Source organism: Corvus cornix, chromosome 21 (genome assembly GCF_000738735.6).
Source record: "Corvus cornix cornix isolate S_Up_H32 chromosome 21, ASM73873v5, whole genome shotgun sequence".
In the NCBI taxonomy this organism is placed as follows: Eukaryota; Metazoa; Chordata; class Aves; order Passeriformes; family Corvidae; genus Corvus; species Corvus cornix.
The window spans coordinates 1,932,652-1,958,573 of NC_046350.1; the positions used below are offsets into that span (position 1 = coordinate 1,932,652).

At 38.1% G+C, this 25,922-nt stretch overlaps 1 protein-coding gene across 6 annotated transcripts in view; it reads left to right on the forward strand.

Annotated features, from left to right (window-relative positions):
* The window catches only part of VPS13D (vacuolar protein sorting 13 homolog D), a 97,053-nt gene that overhangs the window by 27,347 nt on the left and 43,784 nt on the right, over positions 1 to 25,922 (forward strand). For 4 of the 6 annotated variants that reach the window (XM_039564112.1, XM_039564113.1, XM_039564114.1 and 1 more), the window contains exons 30-61: positions 131 to 340; positions 2,313 to 2,578; positions 2,751 to 2,884; positions 3,167 to 3,322; positions 3,897 to 4,119; positions 4,418 to 4,492; positions 5,191 to 5,397; positions 5,847 to 5,936; positions 6,929 to 7,069; positions 8,240 to 8,362; positions 9,001 to 9,075; positions 11,337 to 11,442; positions 11,757 to 11,909; positions 12,503 to 12,638; positions 13,636 to 13,683; positions 14,443 to 14,593; positions 15,240 to 15,450; positions 16,566 to 16,813; positions 17,472 to 17,663; positions 18,224 to 18,350; positions 18,821 to 18,963; positions 19,793 to 19,923; positions 20,174 to 20,349; positions 20,465 to 20,588; positions 21,176 to 21,411; positions 22,189 to 22,297; positions 22,917 to 23,077; positions 23,421 to 23,529; positions 24,293 to 24,472; positions 24,736 to 24,852; positions 25,172 to 25,321; positions 25,476 to 25,625. In XM_039564112.1, the coding sequence (XP_039420046.1) occupies positions 131 to 340; positions 2,313 to 2,578; positions 2,751 to 2,884; positions 3,167 to 3,322; positions 3,897 to 4,119; positions 4,418 to 4,492; positions 5,191 to 5,397; positions 5,847 to 5,936; positions 6,929 to 7,069; positions 8,240 to 8,362; positions 9,001 to 9,075; positions 11,337 to 11,442; positions 11,757 to 11,909; positions 12,503 to 12,638; positions 13,636 to 13,683; positions 14,443 to 14,593; positions 15,240 to 15,450; positions 16,566 to 16,813; positions 17,472 to 17,663; positions 18,224 to 18,350; positions 18,821 to 18,963; positions 19,793 to 19,923; positions 20,174 to 20,349; positions 20,465 to 20,588; positions 21,176 to 21,411; positions 22,189 to 22,297; positions 22,917 to 23,077; positions 23,421 to 23,529; positions 24,293 to 24,472; positions 24,736 to 24,852; positions 25,172 to 25,321; positions 25,476 to 25,625 (4,858 nt within the window). The remainder of the gene's footprint in view (positions 1 to 130; positions 341 to 2,312; positions 2,579 to 2,750; positions 2,885 to 3,166; positions 3,323 to 3,896; positions 4,120 to 4,417; positions 4,493 to 5,190; positions 5,398 to 5,846; positions 5,937 to 6,928; positions 7,070 to 8,239; positions 8,363 to 9,000; positions 9,076 to 11,336; positions 11,443 to 11,756; positions 11,910 to 12,502; positions 12,639 to 13,635; positions 13,684 to 14,442; positions 14,594 to 15,239; positions 15,451 to 16,565; positions 16,814 to 17,471; positions 17,664 to 18,223; positions 18,351 to 18,820; positions 18,964 to 19,792; positions 19,924 to 20,173; positions 20,350 to 20,464; positions 20,589 to 21,175; positions 21,412 to 22,188; positions 22,298 to 22,916; positions 23,078 to 23,420; positions 23,530 to 24,292; positions 24,473 to 24,735; positions 24,853 to 25,171; positions 25,322 to 25,475; positions 25,626 to 25,922) is intronic. The other 2 variants (XM_039564115.1, XM_039564116.1) reach the window with 1 other exon arrangement.

Consider the following 25,922-nt stretch of genomic DNA (forward strand, 5'->3'; position numbering starts at 1 on the left):
TTGTAGTTGTTTTAGAAAATACCTAAATGAAAGATTTCAGCAGTGTGCTGTACTTGTAAAATAAATTACTCCAAGGAATAAATAAACTGTAAGTCTCTTCAGTGTGTTGTTTTGCTTCTTATTCTCCCAGGTTTGATTTTAAGAAATCCAAGTTGCTTTTTGAAAGCTCTTCAAATGGAACAAAGTCTGTAAATCTGGTCTCTCATTCCATGATGGCCTTTGACACTCGTTATGCTGGACAGAAATATGCTACAGGCCCCCCAAATGTCTTCAGTTGCATCTTTCAGTCATCAAAGAACACCAGTAGCCCGGGAGCAATCCAGATTGAATTGCATTTCAGGTTGGTAATTCTGGGATTTGTTTGTTTTTAATAATGACATAATCAGGACTGTCCTGGTTTTAATACACCTGTTATTATTGTAAATAAACTTGCTGGCTTTGTATTTCAATCTGATGACTTTTTGGGGTGATCAGTGGTACGTGATAGATTGAAATCTGCAGTTACTCATTCTCTGGAAGTTGTTGGATTTTTTTCTTTTCAGTTGTTGCAGTAAAATTTAGGTTTGAATGTGTAATGGATCAGATGAAGGTTTGAAATACTATTAAAATCACTAGCGCTTAAAGCTTGATAAGTCTGGCCTATCACATGTGTGCATAAAACCAGTTTGTAGAATTTTTACTGTAAGTTGCACAAAAGCTGTTTCCCAGCAGGTGTCACATGTGGTTTTCTGAGAGCATCAAATACAGACAGAAGTGGCACCTCTTTCAAAAACAATCTCTGTATTCTCTTCTGTGTTCTATCCTACCCTGTTTGTTTTTTCTTATCTGTTTTGATCTAATTTAGTGTTGAAATTGGGAATATAAAGAATAATGTCAGTATTTACCTTCTCAGCATGGTGTTTTTCTGAGGAATGTTAACTAACAAAAAAGAGGGTGAACTGAGATGACTAGAGATGTTACTTTCACTTCTGATCAGATTTGCTGACCAAGCTCAGCTTTCTCACTCTCATATAATTATGATGCCCTCTGAAACAGTTGCAGGAATAATGTAGAAAAAAATTGTGGATTATTTTAGTCCAGTAGAGAATTTTGAAGATATTTGTTCATAAAAACCAACCAAAGAAACTTGGCAACTGAGAGAAATTTTTTTTAAGATTTGGATGCTGCATTGCGGTTTTAGGTACCTAAAAAAATGTGTTCAGAAAGAAACCAACATTTCAATTTGAATATAACTAAAATGGGATTTACTAAAAGATAAACCCTAAAAAAACCCAGATGGTTTTCACAGAACTGTTGAGTCAGTAGGTGCCTAGATTAGACACAGTTAGTGAGTTTGCAAGGTACAGCCTAATCTGGTTTGTGAGTGAGAGTTTCAGAAATCTTCTTCCCAAGCGTTGTGCTTTTAAATTTCAGCCACAGCAGCATGTGGTCTGTTTTTAGTGGTGAGAGCATCCTTGGCAGTAGATGTAAGGGTTGGCAGAACTCAGTGATAGTGTTGTACTGGCTGGTGCCTCTTGAAATATCCTGGAGAGCCAGGGAGGGTTATAGGCTTTTGCTGTTGGAAGCAGCTCAGGCAGAGGCTGCTCCCCGCTAAGGCACCACAGTTCTTTGGAGATTTTATAGTTCACAGTGTGCTGGATTGAAAATTGCTTCATGATATTTAAGTACTTAGATGATTTTCCAGTTAGCATGATCAAATGTAACTGGTATTCCAGATCATGAAGCCAAACACTTTATCCCTCCTAGCCAGACCTTCAGGACGGGATGCTGGGGGCTCAGGCAGGCTGACATTTTTTCTGAATGACAGAGCAGCTTCCTGTGCTGCAAAATGCTGTCAGGGTGTGAGAGGAAATTCATGCTGTACCTCTTACCTTGGAGCTGGTCTGAGTTTCACACACAGAATGTTAGGTTTGATACCCAACAGACATAAAATGATAATAAAAAGTTTCAAAATTTGAAATTTTGCAAATTAATATTGATAATGTAAGTGTGTTAAAGGAGCTTTTATAAATTTCCTGTTACGTAGTTTTTCAGTTCATCTCCTGTACCATTATGGCTTAGAATTTGTGCGGTTAAGATGTGTTGGGTTTCTGTGGGTACAGCAAATTGTTGAATTTCAATCCGTTTAAATATATATATGTGTGTGTATATATATATGTATGTATGTGTATTTTAAAGGCCAGACACTCTGTAAACTAAGTGTATCCCTATAAAATGCCACATAATTCTTACTAGATACCGACAGTATTCAGCATGATTTTAAATATCTGTAGGTTGTAAAGTTCACCTGTGTGCTTCTCTCTTCTTAAAAGGTCTACTAAGGATTCCTCCAGTTTCACAGTTGTTCTGAACAATCTTCGTGTCTTCCTGATATTTGACTGGTTGTTACTGGTTCATGACTTTTTATATACTCCTGGAGATACCAAAAAGCGGGAAAATCCCCATTCATCCCGGCAGCGAACCTGCATCAGTGACACAACTGTCGTTCCCAAAACTGTGAAAAGTGGAGTAGTTACCAAACGTTCCTCGCTCCCTGTGACAGCAGAAAAGCAGCTGGAAGTCAAGGTCAATGTGACAGGTAAACGTGCTCTTCTCTAGTGCTTTTGCAGGAGTTTTTCTCATTAAAAGCCATGTGCTGGTGTAAAACCAGGTCTGTTAAAGGAAATCAAGAAACCTGCTGCAAATGCTGAAAGTAGCTTAATGATATTGCCAACTGCCCTGTTTATTATTTGTCATTTTGTTTGGTTAAGGAACTGAATTTGTGGTTGTTGAAGACATATCCTGCTTCGATACCAACGCAATTATTCTGAAGGGAACAACTGTTCTCACTTACAAGCCCAAGTTGTTAGATCGTCCTTTCTCTGGCAGTTTGTTTGGCATTGAGGTAAGAAAAATAAATTTGCTTCTGTAAAACATCTAAAATTAGAGGAGTTTGTGAAGATACTTTACTATAAATGTATAGACACAAAAGGAATAGTCCACAGATGCTTTTTGAAGTTTGTTAGTTTCTCACCAAATGGTCTCATTTTACAGCAGTTTTAGGAACAGTTTTTATTGTTTCTGTTAAAACATTGTAAGACTTGACTGCAACCTCAAAATATTGCTAGTTCTTGCCAGGCCTGTTCTCTCAATTCGTAATTTTTAAAAAATAATTTGCAACTTTTAGGTGTTTTCATGCCGGTTAGGAAATGAGCAAGAGACTGCACTGTCAATTATCGATCCAGTACAGATTCATATGGAACTTACTGGGAATTCTTCCTACCCAAGTGGTTCAGGACTGCTGGATGCTTTCAATAGTGAAGATTTTCCCCCTATTCTAGAGGTAATGTTAAAGGCCTGAATAAAATGATATGCAGTAGAGAATACTAGCAGAGATATTTTTATGCCCAAGGATTTAATAGAAGACTTTCAAATGCATGAGAAGAGAATAAGGCAATTTTTTCCTGAAAAGGAAAAGAAACAAGCATGCAGAAAATGCTCTTAGTGGTAATGAAAGAGTGATTTCTGGGATATGTTACAGAGTTTAATAGTGGGGGAAAGAAGTAGGCTGATTATGTAGGCATGTTAGATAGTTACTAATATCTGAAAGAAAAAGATACTTTTCTGTATTTTCTGTTTCTACTTGTTAGGACATATTAGAGAGGAATTATATTTAGAGACTTTTTTTACCATTATATCAAAGTAAAACTTCTTTTCCCTGAAAAGTAATGCTGTTGGTTGTTGGTAAATTATAACAACTTCGATAATTTTATTATTGGATCTTTAAAACAGCATGGTGATCAGATTATAACCCTAAATTTTGTCTTCTTTGGGAAAAGCTTCATTAATATCTAAAGTATGTAAGAAGAATGTGTAGAAAAAGGCAAGTGAATCTTATATTTTAATTTTTCATTTAGATTCATTTGCAAGCACTGGATATCAGACTGTCCTACAATGATGTTCAACTCTTTTTGGCGATTGCAAAGTCAATTCCCCAACAGACAAGTGCAGCTCTGCCTGACTCGGCTGCCTCAAGTGCTGGGAATGCTGCTGATGCCTCCAGTTCAGCACTGGAAAATGAGGCTTCCTTGGCACATGAAACCAGAGATGGATCCAAACGTGTGCTGGATCCTGTTCTTGGTATGTTTTTCACTGTTGGAGTGAAGCCCTTTTTTATATCTAAAGGAGGTTTCTACAAGGTGAAGCTAATCTGTATGCTTAACACAAAAGATGTTGATACCGTCATGGTGTAAGACCCTTTGTTGGTTAGAGCTGTTTAATGATGGCATTGTCTTGATGATATTATAAAAAATGTAAAAGCAGTGTTGAATCATGTGCTTTTTCTACATACAGATACATACAGATGTATCTTGATTCTAGAAACGAAAACAAGTAGATAACTGTCAAGGATTTATGCGTGGTTAACTGTTCATTCCAGAGGTCCAGCTGGCTCGCCTCCAGGAGCTGGGATTCAGTATGGAAGATTGTCGTAAAGCTCTTTTGATCTGCCAAGGTAACATCAGATATTCTCAGCAGGGGCTTGCACACTGTTCATCTTACCTTAATTGCAACTGAGTAAAGCCTGTAGACTGTCAGGTGGCGATGCACAAGCCCTGTTTCTTTCTTTAGAATGTCTTTGGCTCTGTGTTGGCCTGTAATCTTAAACATTCTTCTTCCTGTTCTGCTACTGCGTAAAATCCACCCTGCAAGGATTCTTCCTACCCTTGGGATGTCATGTGTGGGGTGCTTGAGTATATTTTTGTTTGGGAGTTTTAGTTGTGTTCAGGTTGGTAATTTTTTATGGTGGGCCAATTTCTCGCTATTATCCTTGAGAGCATGTGTTTTCATCTCTCCCTTTTAAAATCGTATTTCTCTATTTCTATGTGCAGTACATGAAAAGAAGACAAAGCTTTAACACAAGTGATTCTTTTCCTTTAGCACTATCATGCTTCCTACCTTACCTATAGGCATGCATAATGTTACAGATTTTTATTACTTTTGCAAACTTCAAAATACATTTCTTACTCTTAGGAAATACCAATGTCTTTATATTCTTCTCATATTTATGTTACAAAATAGAGCATATTCAAGGTACTGTTGAGAATATTTTCTTAAGAGAGAGGGAATTAGTTTTCTTCTATATGTTTTTTACTAAGTACGTTTCATTGAGAAAGTAGATGATGATTGCTTGGTTGTTTGCTTTCATCTAAGGTGACTTGAAAAAAGCAGCAAGTTGGCTGTTTAAGAATGCTGAACCTCTGAAATCAGTTTCCCAGACCTCTTCTGGTCGAGATAGCCAGGGGATTGTGCCTCTCCAGTTCATCTCTGGGGTGGAAATAAAGGCAGAAAGTGTTTGCATCTGCTTTATAGATGACTGCATGGACTGTGATGTTCCCCTGGCTGAATTAACCTTTTCACGTGAGTTTTTGGTTCTGCCTTGTATAAAATGACTGTCAGTTCTGGGTGTGTTCAGCACCATGCTCTTGTTTGTCAGGACTTGTCAAATTTCAACTGACAGTGTCTTGGTGGTGGTTATGGGGGATTTTGGGGGTTCTTTTTTCTTTAGTTCTCTTTGGTTTAAGTTTTGGTTTTAAGATTACAGTCTTTGTAGGGTTAAGATTTTGGTTTCCCTTTTTGACATTACATAACAAATGGAATCTGTCCTGAGCAGAATCCTAGGGAGGCTCTGTATTGTAAGGTGTGGCTATCTGCAAATGTTATTTGAAGAGTATTATGATAGGCTTTTTTTACCATTTCAGTTTAAAAGACAAGACAAAACCTTCCATTGCTTACTTGACAGTTCACAAAATCAGGAAGCTTGATTGTTTTGCATTAGTTTAAATGTCACATGGGTTTTTTTCCCCCAGGTTTGAATTTTCTCCAACATTTGAGAACCAGCCCTGAAGGTTACGCTCATTTTACCCTGTCTGGAGATTATTACAACCGTGAGCTTTCAGGTGAAATACCTGGGGAGTTGTTGTCTTCTTATTTAAATTTAGGAAACAGCCTTTCCTACTACAGGAAATGCCTTTAAGGGAATGGGGAAAGGTTGACTTTTGGGACTCTGTGTGTGTGAGACTGTGATCCTAGACAAGATACCCTGATTTGAGATCAGTTGGAGGAATGTGGAAAGTAGAGATTTTGCTGATATGAAAGTAGCACTCAAGTTTTCAGATGGAATTGCATAGAAAGGTTATTCACCAAAACAACACTTTTACAACAAGCTGTCTCTGCATTCTTGTCTCTCTTCTCTTTGACTGTTTGGTGCATTCAGTTGATTACGTTTTTCAGGAAGGAAAAGCATGTGAGGGCAGGTGATTAGGCTGAAGACAAAGGATTAACATAAGAAGACAATCACAATTTATATTTTAGATGTTAAAAACCAAGTTAGGCCTCAATGATACTGACAAAAGAAGTAATCTAGTTGTGTGGGGTTTTTTAACTGAGAAACTAAATTTTCTGTTACATAATTGGTGACAAGCACTCAGAAATTATCTGTCAATAACAAGGTAAATTTTTTGTTTTTAAAAAATACTTTGTTTTTAAAAATATGTAGGGTGGTTTTTTTTAAAAGCTTCTAGATCTTTATCCTTTGAGATACTGAATAATAGCCAGCTTACGTATAATTGTGTGAAAGTCATTGTCGAAGCTGTTTGAGAGAACTTAATTCCAGCTAGCTTAAATATAGAGCGGTAATTGCCTTCTAGTGCTTTAATTGGAATTAAGATATTTCTGCAAGACCCTACATATGGTATACATGGTCTAAATGGAGGAGCTGGACCAAATTTGTAATAGGTATTAAATTAAATCCATAGGTTTGCAACTTCATCTTGAACACAGATTAAAAGTAAAGGATCTAATTATTAGAGTTTCATTATTATATATGTAAAGAGCATTCCAGTGTGGCCTCCATGTGTGTAGCAGAGGTCATGGTTTGTGTTTCTCTCAGGCTGGGAGCCATTTATTGAGCCGTGGCCGTGTTCAGTGTCTTGGCAACAGCAAGCTTCAAGCCGCCTCCACCCTTCCCGCCTGAAGCTGGAAGTGAAGGCCAATCCCCGCCTGGATATAAACATCACCTCTGTTCTCATAGGTATGTGGGAATATTCCCTGAGAGCAGCACTCTACAGTCTGGTTTTCACTACTGAAAATGACAGATATCTCTAGTTAAACTGTTGGCATCCTGTGGAGGGAGCGGGATCGGCTCAAGTCCCTCCACACTTCCCAGGATACTGTACCAGGTGTGTGTTTAGGTAGCCCGTGTTCTATCAGATGTTGTTAAAGTGTAAAGACATGAGCTGCATATTTTAGAGGCTAGTAGGAATTCTTTCTCTGGTCATATGAATTCTATCAAATTTGTATGTTATTTGAAATTTATTTTTAATCAGAAACAGGCTTTCATCTAAAGCTTTCCATACTTCACAGGGCTTAAAAATATTTTGATAAGCTCATCATTTTTCAGTACATTGACAGATGTAGTGGGTAGCTACTCATTTCAGTTCTTCAGTTTCTGAGCACCTGAGCTGTCAGTTCCCACCTCTGGAAACCAAAATATTTTGTTCATCGTTAGCTCCAATTTCATGTGAGCTTCTGTGTTGTGGAGCTCTAATTGTGTGCATTTCCCAGGAATATTGTTGCTCATTCAGAATTATTTGGTGGACACAGTAAAGAAAATGTCAACAGCTGAGATTGCAGATATAACAAAAAAACCTGCCTTGGTCTCCTTTGTCCCCCAAGGAGAACCTGGGGGGTTGGCAGAAAGAGGGGAGCCAAGGTGGCAGGAGAAGAAGCAAATCAATGATTCTGAAGATTATGCTTTTTAAAACCAGTGATGACAAGTGGTGAGGCTGTGTGCCAGAGGACTCAATTAATGTCTTGATACTTAGGCAGGAATGTGCATGTGCCTCTTAAAAGAAGCAACCCCAAAACCCTAGGAAGTGCTTCTGACATGAAAATATCTAAGGTTAATTGTCTCGGCAGGTAGAGCTCTTAGATTGATACAGGAGTATCAAGAACATGAAATTCCACTGAAAGCTTTTTTTAAAAATAAAATCTTTGGGATATATTTGTTTTTTAAGACATTGCTGTGATTTTATGAGCTGTTGTTTGTCTTTAACTTACGTAAGTGACTCACAGAAAAAGCAGTGAAGTATAACTTCTACCATTAAAGTGGAGTAACTTGAGTGTGATGAATTTAACACACTTTTCAATTATTTCGTTTACTGCCACCTTGGAGACACTGTCTGTGCTTACATTCCTCTAGAGCAATACACATGTACCAAGCAGTCCTGGATGGAAGATTACTGTAAACAGGACAAAGAAGTGAATGTAATCAGCTCAGAAGACTGGTCGGGTTCTTCGGTGGATCCCCCATGTTTTGGGCAGAGTATGTTGGTCATTAATCACACTTTATTTGAAACAGTCTTGACACACATGGTCATCTGTCTAATGTATTACAAACATAAGTATTTTGGCTTCCCAGCATACAGTGATTTGTTAGAGATATTTGGCAAAAAAAAAAAAAAAAGACAAAAAAGCTGTTTCTGTTCAATTATATTCAGTTCTTTCAAAACAAAAAGCTTTCTGGCTGCTTAGCTTTGAGTAAGAGCTTTGTACTGCTAGTTCTGCTTCCTTTCTGTCTGCCACTCTCAGTTAATGAGTGACTCTCATGTCAAGGATTAAATCAGAGTGTTGAGTTTAGGCTGTGTGCAGTTCAGAGAGGATCTTTTTCTTTCTGTACCTCAAAGACCTAAATAACTGAGTTTCTCTAAAAAAATGCTGTTTTCTTTGTGAAATAATCGCCTGAGTAATAGTTCTTGACATGTGGCAGGTCTTTTCATCCTTTTTTCTCCCAGAGTTCCTTCTAGAAGGAATTTTAACAGTTCAAATGCCAGCTTAGTGCAAGCAAATGGGTAGAGACTCATAATTGCATGATGTATATCTTCCCTTATGCATGCAGGGGAAAATCTACCTGTATTTGTATGGGTTTTCTTACCTGCTAACTTTGTCTTTCCTGTCTGCCAGGCCTTCCTCTTGTCTACCTTAGAACTAGGAGTACAGCCAGTTTGACTAACCTAGAGCATCAGATCTATGCTAGAGGTACTGTACAGCACACAGACACCAAAAGGTGCTTTTTTCTTTGAAAGGCTCTTGCACAATAAATACTGTGCTGTATGTGGGACTTGCTGGTGGATTGGCCTCTATATTTAAAAATAATCAAAACCCAAAAAACCCTCAAGCCAAATAACATAACAGCTACTTTTCTTTTAGGCTGCTAAATTTAGTATTTTGTCCTGTCATTCTCTGGGTCCTTCAGGAAAGAATGGAGAAATGTAACCCCATGTAGGAGAACTGTCTTTGTGAGGAAGGTTATGTGAATTGTTGACTGTTCAGTGTCTCTTTTCTAGAGGGAAAGTACAGTGTGATTAAAAATAGCATAGTAATATCACAGTATTTAATTTATATTCTAAAAATATCCACCATTATGTTCAATATACATATTTATGCCTAATTTAGCATATTTAGGTACTTAAAACTTTCAGATGCCTTCAGAAGAACAGGCTGTTTTCAGTAAGCTTTAGGAAGTAAAGCATTCCTAATAAATAATTTGTTAATTTGTTTGGGTTCTATTTGACAGGATAGGTTTTGGGCAAAACCATGCAGTATGAAGTAAGATTTTTCAATTTTTGACATTATGGAAGACAAACAGCACACTTGATAAATACATAGCCCTGCAAAAAAGTTAGTGGATGGGAGAAGAGAGAGCTCTCTGGAAATCTACATCTGTTGCCTGTTCGAGTGCCCCTTAGAAATATTTTCTCTGAGTTAAAAAAAACAAAACAACAAAATGGAAAATTTTGGATTTATGTTTCTGAAGTATTTTTCTGTTGGTTTTTTTCCCCCCCAAAAATCAACCGAACAGCGAAACATCTAATATTTATTGCTTGGCTTTTAGTAGGGGTTGCAGCTAAATTACTAAATTAATTATGAAAAAATCCTCCTGGTAATGATAGCCTTTTTTTTTCAGGCAGTAGTCTCAAAACTCAACTTCTACATTTCTTTTGAAAATCAGGCCATAGTCCCAAAAATTCTTTTTTAAAAGTCTCCAAAGATAAATTGGCAATCGATTAAACACCAGAGTAAAAGTTCATTTGGCTTCTGGTCTAATTTTGTAGAACCTGGGCTAGCCAAAAAATGATATAAAGTGAAACTCAACACTTAGAACATGTATTTGCTTTTGGCAAAAATCAGAGCTTTGATTTTCAAAGATTTCATCTTCTTGCTATTTAATTGGAAAGAACTTTCTCTGTAAGCTTTAAGTCTCCGTGGACAACATGAGAGTACATAGGAGTTTGTTGATTTGGAAGAAAGTTGTCTGTTGTCATCAGTAGCTCCTTCAAAACTTTCCTGCCCTCCCCACATCACCCCTCCTTGCCTCTGGAAACCTTTTGGAGTGACTTCAGGTCTGGGAAAGAGATTTCTGTCTTACCTTTTCTTTAAGCAGCTGATTTGTTGTGTGTGCCTTCTTTCCACTTCTCTTATACCAAAGATGTGTGTATTGAGGTAGCAGCCATTTATATTCCTTTTTAAGTAAATTACTGGACTCGGACAGGGGTTTTTCTCTGTCCAAACACAGTAAGTATTTTCACAGATTTCATGCACTGCAGTGTGGAAGATGAGAGTAACACTTGCGCCTGTTAGAAATTTGTGCTTGGAAAAAGGCAAGCATGGGAGGTGAAGTATCGTCTTCTGGCATATTGCTGTCCCAACAGATTAACAAAACCAGATTGCCTTTGGTTGCTCTCAAATGATGTTCCGTATTTTAGTAGGCTTTATCCTGTATTGGAAAATATTTCTACTTGTTCAGGCTTTGAGAATAAAAGTCCCATTTAAAGGGGGTACTGGCTAACCTGTTACCTTTAATGTAACTGTATTTGTTACATTAAATGCAGCATAAATCTTAATTTTAAGTGAATGTGTCTTTAGTATTTCATGAGCATTTGGATGTATATAAAAGATTACTCATCATGCTTGGGGTTTTAGTTAGGTTTTCTACGTGTTAGGTGTAACTGGAGGCATAGTATTTTACAAGACTTGATAAAAACAAACAAAAGAACATGTAGATTAAGTTCAGTTCCAAGGCGGGGTTGATGTAGGGGAAGAATGTCTGTTTGCTTTGTACCATTCCTGTAGAATTACTAGTTGTGAAAACTTTGTAAGTAATCTGGATGTCCTGTTTCTTTGTTTTTCTTTAGTTAGAGCAGGTTGTGGTTCTCCAGTCATTGTATCTCATCCCACATTAACATCTGATGAATGAATTTCTCATGCGCATTCAGACAAGTCTCTGTTCTGTTTTGTAGCTGAAATGAAGACCCCAAAACGCAGGCAGCCGTTTGTCCCCTTTGCTCTGAGGAATCACACTGGGTGCACTCTCTGGTTTGCCACCCTGACTACGACCCCAACCCGGTAAGCAGCTCTTGGGGGATCACTTCAGACGTATTTGTCTGGCACCTCTTCCATGTGAGCCAGACCCTGTTGTTTTCAGTGCTTTTGTTTTGCAGAGACCTGTAGGCAACTCCCAGTTTTACTCAGTTAAGAGCCTTTTCTTTGACACTGAGATAGTTTTATTATTAAACAAAAGATTTTGTTTTTCAAGAGACCCAGCAGAGTGTGGAAACCAGTCACATACGTTCATGGTGTGATTGTGTTCATTGCAGGACTAACTTGAAGTAGTCAACTTGAAGTAGTCAGTTTGTAAAATGCTGTGATTCTCTTCACAGGGCTGCCCTATCTCACAGTGGGAGTCCAGGTGTTGTTCCTGAGGAAAATGGGACGTTGCTGGATGATGCCCATAACGTCAGTGAATGGCAAGAGGTTATCACTGGGGAAGAGGTTCCATTTGAGTTTGAAGCCAGAGGAAAACTCAGACACAGGTGAAGGGACCAGGCCATGAGATGTTCTGACAGTCTCGTGTATGGAACACACAGGTTCATAGTTGTGAGGGCACTGGCAGGTGTCACATTAGAAGTGGATTTCTTCAAAATCTCCTGTTAATGTTTAGTGTTTATTTTTAATACTCTTGTATAGAGTGAAATTATAATTTCTCTGGTAAAGCAGCAACTGTTGCTATTGGTGGAAGCTATTCCTTTATCTGAGTTGGATCATTATAAGCTTTTAGAAGGACTTGGGGGTCTCAGTTACAAATCAATGTCCTTTATTTTAAAGGACTGTTGGGGCAGTGTTGGTTGTTATCAAAGGTAAGAACTAGAGCTTGTTAACAAATGTGTAGCACGCTTTTTTTTTTTTTTTGTGATATAGTTATGTGTCTGTGTGTTCCTTTGGGAAGGTGCAGTAATTAGACATAAAATCAGGTCCATCTATCCGTGAAATGGAAAAACTTGAGACTTTTTAATGCTTCAGTGAGATTCTTTTATGAGAATCCAGAGGATGTTTGTGGTTTGAACTGTTTGGTGTTTACTCTGTATAACAATGCTTAATAGTAATTTAACTTGATCTAACCTGGTAGACACACACATGATCTAAGGATTCATCAGTTGCAAGTGAGAGTAAATGGCTGGGAAGAAGTGAGTCCAGTGTCTGTAGACAAAGTTGGAACATTTTTCCGATATGCTGCACCAGATAAGAACTCCTCCTCTTCTACTGTAAGTTCTGATTTTGAGTGTTTTAAAAGAATATGTCATGTAAGAGTAATGATGTCTGCAAGATTTTAATCTCAAAGCATCTGTTGTATGAGATTGTCCTCCTTCCAGTTAGCCTGGGTTGGGAGAGCTTGGAGATGCTGGGTTCCTAACTGGCAATACTGTGTAACCAAACCACAGCCAGAGCAGTCATCAGTTAATCTGTCCTTGGCAGGCAGAGCTTCCAGTGACAGAATGAATGTATTAGTGACAGGCCATGCGCTCGTGGAGACTGAGCTTTAAATCAACGCAGCATTTCAGCAGCTACTTTTATTTCTTTTATTGCAAGAATGCTTTTCATGTATTTAATTTGCTTAAAATAAACAACACTGGCAATTTCCTGTAAGCCTGGAGATTGTTTTTGAAGTATGTGGCTCTGTAGACAAAATACACTTGTCATGAAGGGAAAATGCAGTTGTAATAATCAGCAGGCTGGCATTTGGTGGAGGCTCACTGATAAAAATGGTCTTGTGGATTTCAAGACTAGCTAAGTTCAGAGACTAGCTACTGAGACTAGCTAGTTGTTGAGCACTGGACAAATAGGAGGTTGAGATCTTCTTGATATAAAACAGAATTAAATTTGATTTGATACTGCTGACAAGAGCCAGTGGTCTCTTACTTGAATTGTTTCTGAGTTTTTATATTGAAGCATAAAAAGGATCATCTCTCTGTCACTTGAATGTTGAAGGAAAAGGATGCAAATTAATGAGAATTGCTGTCCAGCAACATTTCCTGTAGAATTTTTCTTTACAACAAAACCTCCTTAAGCTTCATTTCTTTGCAAAGCAGTATTACAAACAGGCTTTGCTAATCTAGTTCTGATGTGATTCCAAGTTGCACTGAAGATCAGAAACACAATGTGATGAAAGTTTATTCTTCTGTAGTAAAGTTTTGTATTAGAGCTGAGAGCAGTATCTTAAAAGTTTAACTTCTTTAACCTTCTTGTTTACTTTCCTCCCAGCTTGGAAGCCCAATAAGTAGAACAAATATAATACATCCACAAGTTTACGTGAGTATATATTTTCATTTTTTTGAGAGCTACTTAAGTAAGAGTAGGGTAACTCTACAAGTGAGCTGGCTTTTCCATCCTTCTAGAACCTTTTCAATAGAAAGGAAACAAAATTTAGGCAAACAAAATGCACTTTCAAATCAGAACAAATACTTATGACTTACCATTCCTCACCAGTATAAATGTTTGAAAAATGGGTCTTAAATTCTAATATGTGAATTCTAGCATGTAAATGCATATTAAATGTTGTTTTCAGGATCAAAGTGGCCATGGCTTTGTGTAATGTACAAGGTAAAACACCACAGTAGAAGGGCAGCTGTGAGTGAAGAAAGCATGAATATTTTAAGAAAGCTCTACCTTATTTTTCAGTTTTGACAGATAGGAGTGATGAGTGATCGGTAATTTTATGAGTCTTAGACTTCAAACTACATGGATTTATTAAATAATATAATAGAAAGAGGATGTGTAAAGTTCACCTCTTAGGATCTATATTGCTCTTATTTGAACTTGCATCATTTTGAGAAACGTAACAGAGTTAGTGATGTGTGGAATTGCTTTTTCATAATTTTACTGTTCTTTGAGGAGGAGGTACAGGATTATAAAGCACCATTATGAAACTATTTATACCCCTTATGAGTTGCACATGGTTGGATTCAGTTGGCAAATTTTTCTCCAGCAGTTAGTGCTTCATAAGGGAGGTGTCCCTCTTCTAGATATATTCATTACCTGAGCTTTTTAATGCTTTTAAATATCTTCCAGTTTTCTTCATTGCCTCCAGTTCGTGTGGTGTTTGAAGTTACCATGGAGGGGAGCGCCCGGAAGGTGATAACAGTGCGCTCAGCCTTGATGGTGAAGAACAAGCTGGAATCTCCAATGGAACTGCGACTGGACAGTCCTTCTGCCCCTGACAGTAAGTGCTGTAAACTCCTGTGACCCATGTTCCTATAGCAGTCCCTATATACTGTGGGGAGTTCAGCTTCCTCCCCAGGAAGATTCACCACCATCTGTAATGTTTCATACCAGAATAGACCTCCCTGGACAGGAAATGGGTCAGGTTAAGAAGAAAACAGTCAGCAAGGTGAACTAGAGAGCCCAGTAGGATTTTTTGTTGCTGTTCAGATAAACAGGGAAAGCTGACATTCTGTAAAGACTAAAACTTATTTCTGTATGTAGCAAAGTTGTCTCTTACAGCAGCAGTCTGGAAGGTTTTGCTGTTACCATGCAAAGGTTTAGAGTAGAAATGTAATGATATGCTGGTAATGTACCCAGAATGTTTGTAGAACGAGGTTTTTTGAAACAAGCGTTTTCACTAAAGAATTGGAATACCAACAAGTTTTTAGGCTGTTTCAGATTTACACACTGACATTAGTCTGCTGCCAGATTGTTAATAGAGCTGAAAATACCAGGTTGGTGTTTGAAACATGAATAAAGCAGGAAGTGATTTATATTAAAATTAAACGTGTTGCATTAAAAATTTGAGACTTACTACTTCAAAATTTTACTGTTTTCAGTAAAGGGGCCTCTTTTAATATGTGTGATTTCTTCTCTGGTTGCAGAGCCTGTAGTCCTTCCAGCAGTTATGCCAGGAGATTCCTTTGCTATTCCATTACATCTCACATCCTGGCGTTTGCAAGCCAGGCCCAAAGGAATGGGAGTGTTCTTCTGTAAGGCTCCGATTCACTGGACTAACGTCCAGAAGGCAGCAGAGGTATGCAGCAGCAAGAGGGAGTGTCATTCCATGGAGTCCGAAAACAGCCGGTTTTTCAGGTAATTAAAGCCCAGTTCTTCTTCTGTAAGCTCTGATAAATGAAATCCTGTGAAAGTAAATAACAGGAAAGAGAATGCTTAGAGATGAAAGCTGCTGCAGTTTAGTGGGATGTTTTATTGGATCTGCAGTGAAGCAGTGAAGTGTAGCTGCTCTGTTTCTGCAGGGCTCCTGGACGCCCTTCTGATAGTGCTGTTAAACCTCTGAGAATATAAAGCACACTATGAATATTTATTGTAAAAAAAAGAGAAAGTTAGAAAATAGAATGTGAACTTACATTAAATTAACTACTCTGTCTCACTGAGGGTAATGAGGGGTTTGCCAAAAGAGTGTTCACAAATACTTACTCTTTATCCTCAATGTCCTGTGCTCGGTTCTGAGGCCAAAAATTCTCTGCATAGTGAGGACTTAATGGAATTTTGTAGTTTTCTGATATGATTGCTTTAGGGTTGCTCTGAATTTAGGAAATACTAGGATAGGGATTATGAAGTTGTGTCAGGAAATGACCTTTGCACACCATATGGTTACTGCTCTATGTCAGTTTCATAGTTCATTTCCTAATACACTGTTTTTGAATGTATCACAGGGAGGAAAATAAACTAATTATTTAAAATGAAAGTTTACCAACTCAATTTTTTACCTTAACTAATGAAAAACTGAAGTGTCAAGTGGTTAGAGCAAAGATATATCTACTGGGAAGAAGGACACATTCAGCATTTATGTTTAAGTACATGATTATAGTTTACTTCAATAGTTAAAAATCTGTTTTTAATAGTAGTAGTAAAGAACATGCTTTTGCAAGTTTATGAAAGTTGGTTTTAAAGGTGGCAATCTCTAATAGCCATTTTCTGTTAGGTCTCTAAATAGACCAGTTTTTGGGGAACTAAATTAAGTCTTCGATTAAAATCAGAAAACTCATGTTGTCTTAACGTCAGACATAAATACAAAGTACCTTATAATGAGCTGCAAAGTGATTATGTGGAGAACAACTCTAAATACTGTTTTTCTCATCAATCCTGAAGTTAGAGCATCTTTGAGGACTTAGTGCAATATGGAAAGACAGGGTTTAATTATTGTGTCAAATTCATTGACTTCTCATGTATGTTGGCATTCCCAGGTTTTGTGTGGCTATAAAGAAAGAAAATTACCCAGATTACATGCCTTCCAGCATATTCTCTGACAGTGCTAAGCAGATTTTCAGGCAGCCTGGGCATACCATTTATCTCCTGCCAACGGTGGTAATCTGCAACCTGCTGCCTTGTGAGCTGGAATTCTACGTGAAGGGTTTGCCCATCAGTGGGACACTGAAGCCTGGCAAAGAGGCTGCCTTGCACACGGCTGACACAGCCCAGAACATTGAGCTTGGTAAGGCTCTTGCTCAGGGACCATTTGCTGCTCCTCTCTGTACCTCCAGGGAACTTGTTTCTGCAAGGAACTATGGCACAGAATGGAAAAATGGAAAAATAGAAAGCATTTAAATGATGGTTTCATTGCGTTGCAGGGCTTCTTATTTTTAGTAACGAAGTGTACACACTGGAAAAAAACCAACCCAATACTGCCATCATTCCCCCAAATCTGTCAGCTGTCACTTAGGATGTTCCTTGTTCAGCTCTGGTTTTCCTGAGAGTGGAAACTGGAGAGAACAGTGGTAAAGAGGGGAATAAATCAAATAAGTTCCTAATGTTTTGGGTGGTTTTGCTCTTTTCTTTCTGACAGAAATAATTGGTGTTGAGAGTATGTATGGAGTTATTCAACACTGGTTAGACCTGTAATGCCTGAAGCAATAATTAGCCCTAATCAGGGTCCCTTACAGAACTTGTTTTGCTGTTTGTGACTTAAATTGAGGCATTTCTTCATGAGGTCAGAGTTTACCATAATGGGTATATTTAAAAGTTGATCAGGGTGAGCTCCATGAAATATTCAGGAAGATCAAGTTACATGAAACACCAACTTCAGTGCTTATCAAAAACTCATGTTTGTGTGGGTGATGTTTTATTTTGCTCTGCTTTGTTTTGTTTCATAGGGGTATTGCTAGAAAACTTCCCAATCTGCAAAGAGCTGTTGATTCCTCCTGGGACACAAAACTACATGGTGCGGATGCGATTGTACGATGTCAATAAGCGGCTGCTAAATCTGACCATACGGATTGTGTGTCGTGCTGAGGGCTCTCTAAAAATACTAATTTCAGCTCCGTATTGGTTAATCAACAAAACAGGCAAGTTTTGTTGTAACGAAGTGGGAAATAAGGTTTTCCTGTAGTATTTTGATTTGCTTTCTGGCCAAATAAAGCTTTTAAACACTATTTAAGAGGAATAAAGGTTGCAGGAATTTATATTTTTAATAGTGCCAGCAGCTACTGTTTGATGCATGTTACAGGAGATAACTTAGCCATTGGGTTGCTGTATTACAGATTTTCAAACATGAGCTATTGTACCTCTAAATAAATCAATATAGATTAGATCACTGTTAAAATTTGTGGTTTTCGAAGACCGAGATACCTTGAGAAGGCAACGGGTCTGAATTGCAGTGAGTCTGTGTGAACTTCCACTGGCACTTTCAGGTCTGCATGGGCCAGTCTCATGATCTGCAGCTGTGAGCAGCTGTTTTAAGCAGGTTAGATGAAAAACTAGATGCACAGTAATGCACAGTAATGGCTAATACTACAACAAAAATATTTTGGGTTGTTCCTTAATTTGAAATTTTTACCATTCTCATGTTAATTTGTACAAAGGTGATGTGTAGTTTAACACTCTTTTCTTCTGTGTTTACTTAAAGGATTGCCACTTATCTTCAGACAAGATAATGCAAAAACAGATGCGGCTGGTCAATTCGAAGAGCATGAGCTTGCTAGAAGTCTCAGCCCACTGCTGTTCTGTTATGCTGATAAAGAACAACCAAACTTGTAAGTAAGAAGGACAATCAGGAGGAACCTTACAAAGATGAAAATATTAAGATGACCTCTTAAATTATTAAGTTTTTTAATACTGTATTGAGCATATTGGATTCTTAGACATTTCCTACTGAAAGCTGCTTGGTTAGCCAATTCTGTTGTGTCTCAATTTATTTCAAATTTTTTTGTTTTAAATTTCAAAGATAAAGGACACACAAATGCTGTCATGATTAATCAGTCTGGAAATTGCCAAGCTTTTTACAGGACATGGCCATTGACACCTTACTAATGTGTTGAAAGGGTTTATAGCAGACATGCAGAATGAGTCGCTCAGTAAGAGATTTATCATGGCTTCAAATGTTTTTATATCCAGACACAGATGTTCTTTTTCTATCTGGGCATGTGTTTGATCACCAGCATCATGTTGCTACCTGATCCTTCATTTAAATTAGTAAATCTTTGTGTTTTCTTCTTACCCTTAGTTGCACAATGAGGGTTGGAAAAGGAATCCATCCTGAAGGCATGCCTGGCTGGTGCCAGGGTTTCTCCCTGGATGGTGGGAGTGGTGTCAGAGCCCTTAAGGTGATCCAGCATGGAAACCGGCCAGGCCTCATCTATAACATTGGTAGGTGCTGATGGGAACATCTGAAAATCCTGTGGAACTCTTGGTGAGATACAATGTCAGTGACACCAGAAACAGAACAATTGCAGCAGAGAAACATATCTTCTTAAAGGCATTTGAGGGTCCAGAGAAAATCATCAAACAAAAGATAGTATTCTAAGTAATTTTATATATTTGTTGTAAATTTTATTAGCTTAAAAATTAGTTTGCAGTTCTTTTTAATTTTACGTTTCATCGAGTGTTAATAACTACATTGTCAAACTGTTCTGTCTGCTTCTGTGTTTTTATTCCCCTTATATGTTAATTCCAAGTGCATTTTAAATCCCATGACATTACTCTGATTAATTTGAGTGTCTGTGTACTGTAACTGGTCAGCCATGTGCTGTGTCTGTGGGTTTTGCTTAGCAGTGTCTGCATAGGCTGATGTGCAGGAATGCAGCTTCTGGAGTCCTTGTGCTCCTGGTGTACATAAAGTACAAGCAGGTTTTGGTTTTAAATTAGTTGAGAGTCTGGAAGTTACTCCACAGTGATTTTCGAGGAATTTTTCATATGTTTAAAAGTGAAATAATTACTTGCGTTGATGTACTTGTGATTGGGAATTGTTTTGTGTTTATCTTCAGTTATCTTCAGTATCTAAGTTGTACTTGAGAAATACAGGGTAACAGATGTCTTTTACTATTTAAAATGATTTTCCAATGCAAGTCAGTGGTGTGGCACAGAGAGTGCATGTCAGGAACCCAAGAAGTAACTTGTGTTCTCTGAAATATATTGTGGCAGCTGTCTTTTTCTTTTGTAAATAATAGCTTTATTTTCACCTTGTTTTTATTACTAGGTATTGATGTTAAAAAAGGCAGAGGCCGTTATATTGACACCTGCATGGTCACCTTCGCTCCCCGGTACCTGTTAGACAATAAATCAAGCTACAAACTGGCCTTTGTTCAGCGGGAATTTGCCAGAGGTCGGGTAAGAAGCTTCCTGGTGGTGACTTTTTAGTACAGTATTGTACTTAGTCACAGAAAATGTTTACCAAGAAGAGCAGGCATTGTTCTTTAAAGTATTGTTGGCTGATTATGAGGATCTTTCTCATTATTCCAATAGCAGCATCCACCTGACAGAAGAATGGCTGCGTTTGTATCTGAGAGGTGTATAGGTTAATAGTGGATTTTTCAGTGCTGGGATTATTTACCAATTATTTACCAATTTCTGTTCCTAGGGAACATCCAATCCTGACGGCTATATTTCCACCCTCCCTGGTTCCAGTGTTGTGTTCCACTGGCCACGGAATGATTATGATCAGCTGTTGTGTGTGAGGCTGATGGATATCCCAAACTGCATTTGGTCTGGGGGCTTTGAGGTCAACAAGAACAATTCGTTCCACATTAATATGAGGTAGCTGTGACCTATAAATCTTCTGCAGCTGCTGTGTTTTGATAGAAGCAGCTGTTTAACACTGCAGATAATGCAGATCAGAAGTTTACCTGTCTTTTACTGTGTTCTTGTTCAGGGACACCCTGGGAAAATGTTACTTCTTAAGAGTAGAAATTACCCTTCAAGGAGCCACGTACCGCATTGCGTTCAGTGACACCGAGCAGTTACCGCCACCTTTCCGCATTGACAATTTTTCTAAGGTAAAAGAACCAAGCCCCATATTTTTTCCCTTTACTACATTCAGTAAAAAAAGTAGAAGTTCTTCTGTATTTATTAGAAGTGGGAGCTGACTAACTTGTGTCATGAAATAAACATTATTGTCTGTGTATTTGTCTGTAATAATTGTAATTTTCTGAAGTTCTAGTAAAAACTGGTAGCACACAGCTGCTTAATCTTTTTCAAATAATAGTGGTAACATTGTGGCTTTCATGAGTGCTTTAGAAGTCTTACAAGGAAGAGAAGTATTACCAATGAGAGTGATGATACTTAATCTGTTCTAGTCTCATAATTTAGATTAGCAGGGTTTGAGATGCTGCCATGGGACTGCAGACATTTTGAACCACAGATGACAGATACAAGCAAAGATGATGTTTCTCATCCCTTTAAGACTCTATTTAATTGAGACCTGAATGGAAGAATATACATATGAAATGATTGGGGGGGAAAAAAAGAAGTGATCTGAACGTGTTTCAGTCATCAACTCCTAGTAAATGAGCAAATGATAGCAAAAAGTCTGTGTGATGAACAATTCCTGTATGAACAAACTCCTCCTTCCTGACTGTTACAGGTCCCAGTTGTGTTTAAGCAGCATGGGGTGGTGGAGCCCAGGCTGTCCACTGAGGTGAAGCCCATGACCTCTCTGGATTACGCATGGGATGAGCCAGTCCTGCCTCCCTTCATCATGCTGACAGTGAAAGGAGCGGGCTCCTCAGAAGTTGTCTGCTGCATGAATGACTTCCAAGACGCCAAACAGCTTTACTATGAAAACTTCATCTATATAGCTGCTACATATACTTTCTCAGGGTAATTCTTTATATCTGTTGATGGAAATATTTTTAACGTTCACATTAAGCTTTAATTAATTAATATCAAATTATTATTCTCTTAATGGTTGCCATTCAAGAGTTTTTCACATGGAGTTAAACTTCTGTCTACCTTGTAGCTAGCAGAAGAAATGCCAGATTCTGAAGTTGTTTGGGTGTTGGTAATTTGTGTATTTTACCTCATTTGGACATAGTACTTTTGCTTTAGAGGTGCAGCTTGACACTGTTTATTCTGTCACACAGTGAGAAGGATTTAGCATCTGGCATCTGCTGTGACCCCACTGTATGGTCGATGTGGTCTCGGAAGAGTCTGGATGTTTGGGGTCCCCTCTGGGGACTTAATTTCCTTTGTTGTATAAAGGACACTTTACCACAAGTCACACCTATTTACAACATGCCTGTGAGATTAAGCTTGCACTAGTTTATATACTGCTGAAAACAGCTCTGGGAGATTGATACAGGACTTTGTTACTTTCCTCAATATGATGTAGAAAACTGTCTTTGTAATTCATCTGTTTTGCCTGTGAAGTTCCGAGTTCTGGTGAGAAACCAAAGCCCCTTTTAAGAATGTACTCAAGTTACCAGCTTGCCCTGGTAATTCCTAACAAGAGGGGAAAAAACCCCAATTTAAATGTTAGTCTGATGGGCTGTATTGGAAGTGTAAACTTCCAGTTTGAATTTTGGTGCAGATCTAATTCACTCTACAAAAGAAGCTGCTACTCTGAACAAACATGATGCTGTTCTCTTGGTGTTCCAGGTTACAGGAGCCAAGTGTAAGACCAGTTACTTCAAATAAGGATGCTGCAAATGCAGAGCTTGTCCTTGATGTTTCTCCAAAGACTCAACGAGTTTTGCTGAAAAAGAAGGTACAATTTGACTTTTTTTTTATACTACTGTTTTATACTATTGTTGCTGTGTGCTGAAGTAATGCTTGCGAGTAGGAGAACATTAAAAAAAAAAGTTCTAACTTCTAAAGGGTAGAGAGAGATTCCAAAGTGATGGGTTTTTTTGAGTTGTGGTAGTGCTTCCGTGTAAGACTTTTATAGGGGTAAAGGTGACAGAAAAGGGAATTGGAATAAAGTAGTAAGGAAGGTTGTAAATGCCTCCAAGACAACTGAATGTGGTAGTTGTGTGTTAGATATTCTCATGAAGTTACAAGGTAGGACATGCTCCCTTTTTGGGAGCAGTGTAAGCCAAGTCATCTGTTTCTGCAGCTCTTAAGAAATAGAAACTGTGTTTAAATATTGCTGAGTTTAGCAAACAGCTTGTAAATGCAGCTCTGCATCTAGCTGCTGTTATGTATTCATTGAATATCAGAGTTCAATCAGAAGTCTTTATCCAAACTAGTTCCTAATTCTAATTCAGGGCTTTGAAGTTAAATATATGCAAGTCATTCCAAGAATTATAATTCAAAGCCTCTGATAGAAAAACAGAAAAAAATATTTGCTCCATATTATATTTAAATGTTGAATTTTTCTGCAACAGGAGCCAGGAAAGCGATCCCAGCTCTGGAGAATGACAGACACAGGAATGCTTTGCCATGAAGGTTCTTCAGTTCCTCATAACCCCCACAAACCTTCTCCTCGCTCCGAGGACTCCAGTATGATTTTAGATATCGCAGGCCTGGCAGCTGTCACAGATAACAGGTATTGAAATACAGTTCCTCAGGAAACTGATGGGGGTTTCTAACTGTGTCTTTGAAAACATACTTAATATGATATTCTCTGAATAGGGAAAGACATTGTTCTGAAGGCATGTGAAAGAGCTGGATTTTACCTGGTTTTATAAACAAACCTCATGTTCACCTGTGTGACTTGGAAGTACTTGTAAAAGCATGGCTGATGCCTTCCCAGCAGGTGACTGTAGACAGAGCACTTCAGAAAAGAGATTAGAAAAATGAGCTGGGACAAAGTAAATGTTCAGCATTAACCCAGGTGCAGAGTAAAAGTGCTGAGGTACATCCTCTGAGCACTGGAGTGTCCCCTGCAGGTATGAGCCCTTGATGCTGAGAAGGCCGGATCGACGACGCAGTACGACCCAGACGTGGAGCTTTCGGGATGGGAAGCTGGCCTGTGGTATCCATGGACTTGTTGTCCAGGTCAGTACTGATCATATGTTGAACCTGTTTTGTTTGTTGCTGATGTAGATGAAAAAGTCATTTGGGCTTAGTATTGAAGTGAACCAAAAGGTTTGAGGCAAATTCAGAATACAGAGCAAAGCAAACTTGTGCAAACAGCTTATGTTTTAGGTTTATATTTGAATGTTCTTATTAATTTCAAATAACAGAAGATCTTGCACTAATAATTAGAAATTAGAAAAGTCTTTTAGTTAGTACCCTGATACTATATTGATCATTTCGTGATCAAATTACTGCAGCTTAGTAAGTAACTACTTGAAGCATCCAAAAAAGCTCTGTATTGATGTCTTTAGATGTTGACTCAGTAAGGATTTACATTCTCATCTGCAGGTCCAGGGTTCGTCTTTTAAAAAGCTTCCTATCGTTTTTGAAAACTCTTCAGGAAGGACTTTCCAACGTCCCTTGATGATGTGATAGCTTCAGTTTTAAATGTGCAGTGGGAATACTTAATTCCCACTTAACTTTCAATTACCCACCTAATTATCAATTACTTAATTATTTATCTTGGCTGTTTCTTTTAGCTGCCAACTGATTAAACATTAGTTACCAGAAACTTTAGTAATATCAAGTAAAATGCTCTGGATTGCTCTTCTTTTCATTCCGAAGAATAAGGAGAGGAAAGTAAAATACAATTTTAAATTAATATATGTAAATAGTCATCTGAAGTATTTACCTATCACTTAGTTAGTTAATTTTCTTTCCTTACTCTTTTTTCTTTCTTCAGGCAAAGGGAGGAATACAGGGTCTTCATGATGGAGCTGAAGTTGTTCTAGGTCCTGATACCTCACTTGAACTTTTGGGGCCAGTTCCACCTGAACAGAAGTTCACAAACCAAAAGATGAGGCCTGGCTCAGGAGTACTGGCTGTGAGAGTCATCCCAGATGGGCCAACTAGAGTTCTGCAGGTGACAGTCCTTCATTAACTAGAATCTAGTTCATTATTTGCTTATACTGGAAATACTCTTTTTCTGTATTACGTCTTCAAATCCTTATGAATAACTGCCTTTGTAATGACATGAAGGGGGTGGGAATATCATAAGCCAGAAACAGGTACTACAGAAGTTTTCCTTGTCCTTATTTTTTTAAAAAGATAATTTTCTAAGGTAGGACAATGTAGCTGTTATTTATATATACAAAAGGGATCTTGTAGTAATTCACTTGTTTTCAGATAACGGATTTTAACCAACGTAGAAATGATCGTTCATTCAGTGAAGGAGAAGAGCTTCCAGTTACGGAACAAGATCTGCGGAAGTTCAAAAATCCTGATACAGAGCAGGAGTTAGAAGTAAGATATGACAACTAGTACTTGTCTTTTTCATTTTCATTTTCCTTTCTACATTTCAGGGGGGGATGATGGTCAGTAACTTCTCCTGATGATGACCTCGTGTTATGAACTTGTAGCTTTTCCTGCTACAACTTCTCCTTCTCAGAATTTGGGTTAATATGCCTTAACCCTCTTGATTCTAAGACTAATTCAATGCTGCTCAGTCTCTCTGGAGATGATCCTAAAAAAATAACTTCTTTGCAGAAATATGTATTTGATATCACAGGTTTTCTCAGTGTTGGTTTGTTAGTGGTGGATTTTTTTCCCCTTTTTTTCTCAGGTGCTTGTGAAACTGGAAGGTGGAATAGGATTGTCTTTGGTCAACAAAGTCCCTGAAGAGCTTGTGTTTGCAAGCCTCACCAGAATTAATGTCCATTACACTCAGCTCTCGACCAGTCAGGTGCTAGAGCTCAGTGTGCATGATATACAGGTACTTGCCATTTTGAAACAAATTCATTTATTCATGGGTCTTCTTCGGTTTTTTGAGTCATAATAGGTTTGAAAAATGTTTAGAGCTGTGTGACTGAGATTTTAATTCCTAAATATCACTGGAGTTTCAATTCTGTTTTCTGTCCACTGTGTAGGTGGACAACCAACTTATTGGCACCACACGGCCTTTTATGCTCTTTCTGACGCCCAGGATGAGTGAGAATGAGCCCCTGGACCCTGGGCCTGCTGTGCAAGTCAATGCCATGAAATTTCCCAGTAAAAGTGCACTGACCGATATATACAAGGTAAACCACAATGTTTTTGTTCGTGCAACATAGGTATTACTTTGCTTAAATGACCTTTCCTGTTCTTAATTTTTACTTGTAATCTGAATTCAGTGGTTTATGAAATACACTTTGTTGAATCAGTTCTGAAGCTTAAAGGACACAGTGTCCACCTTCTCACATTTGTGGTGTTTAAAGCTACAGCACAGTGATGAACAGGGTAATAAATATGTTTAAAAATATAAAAAATCAGTCCAGACCCCTGTCTGTCCATGTCTGTGACCTTATTTTTCAAGGTAGTTATTCTCTCCTGAGAAC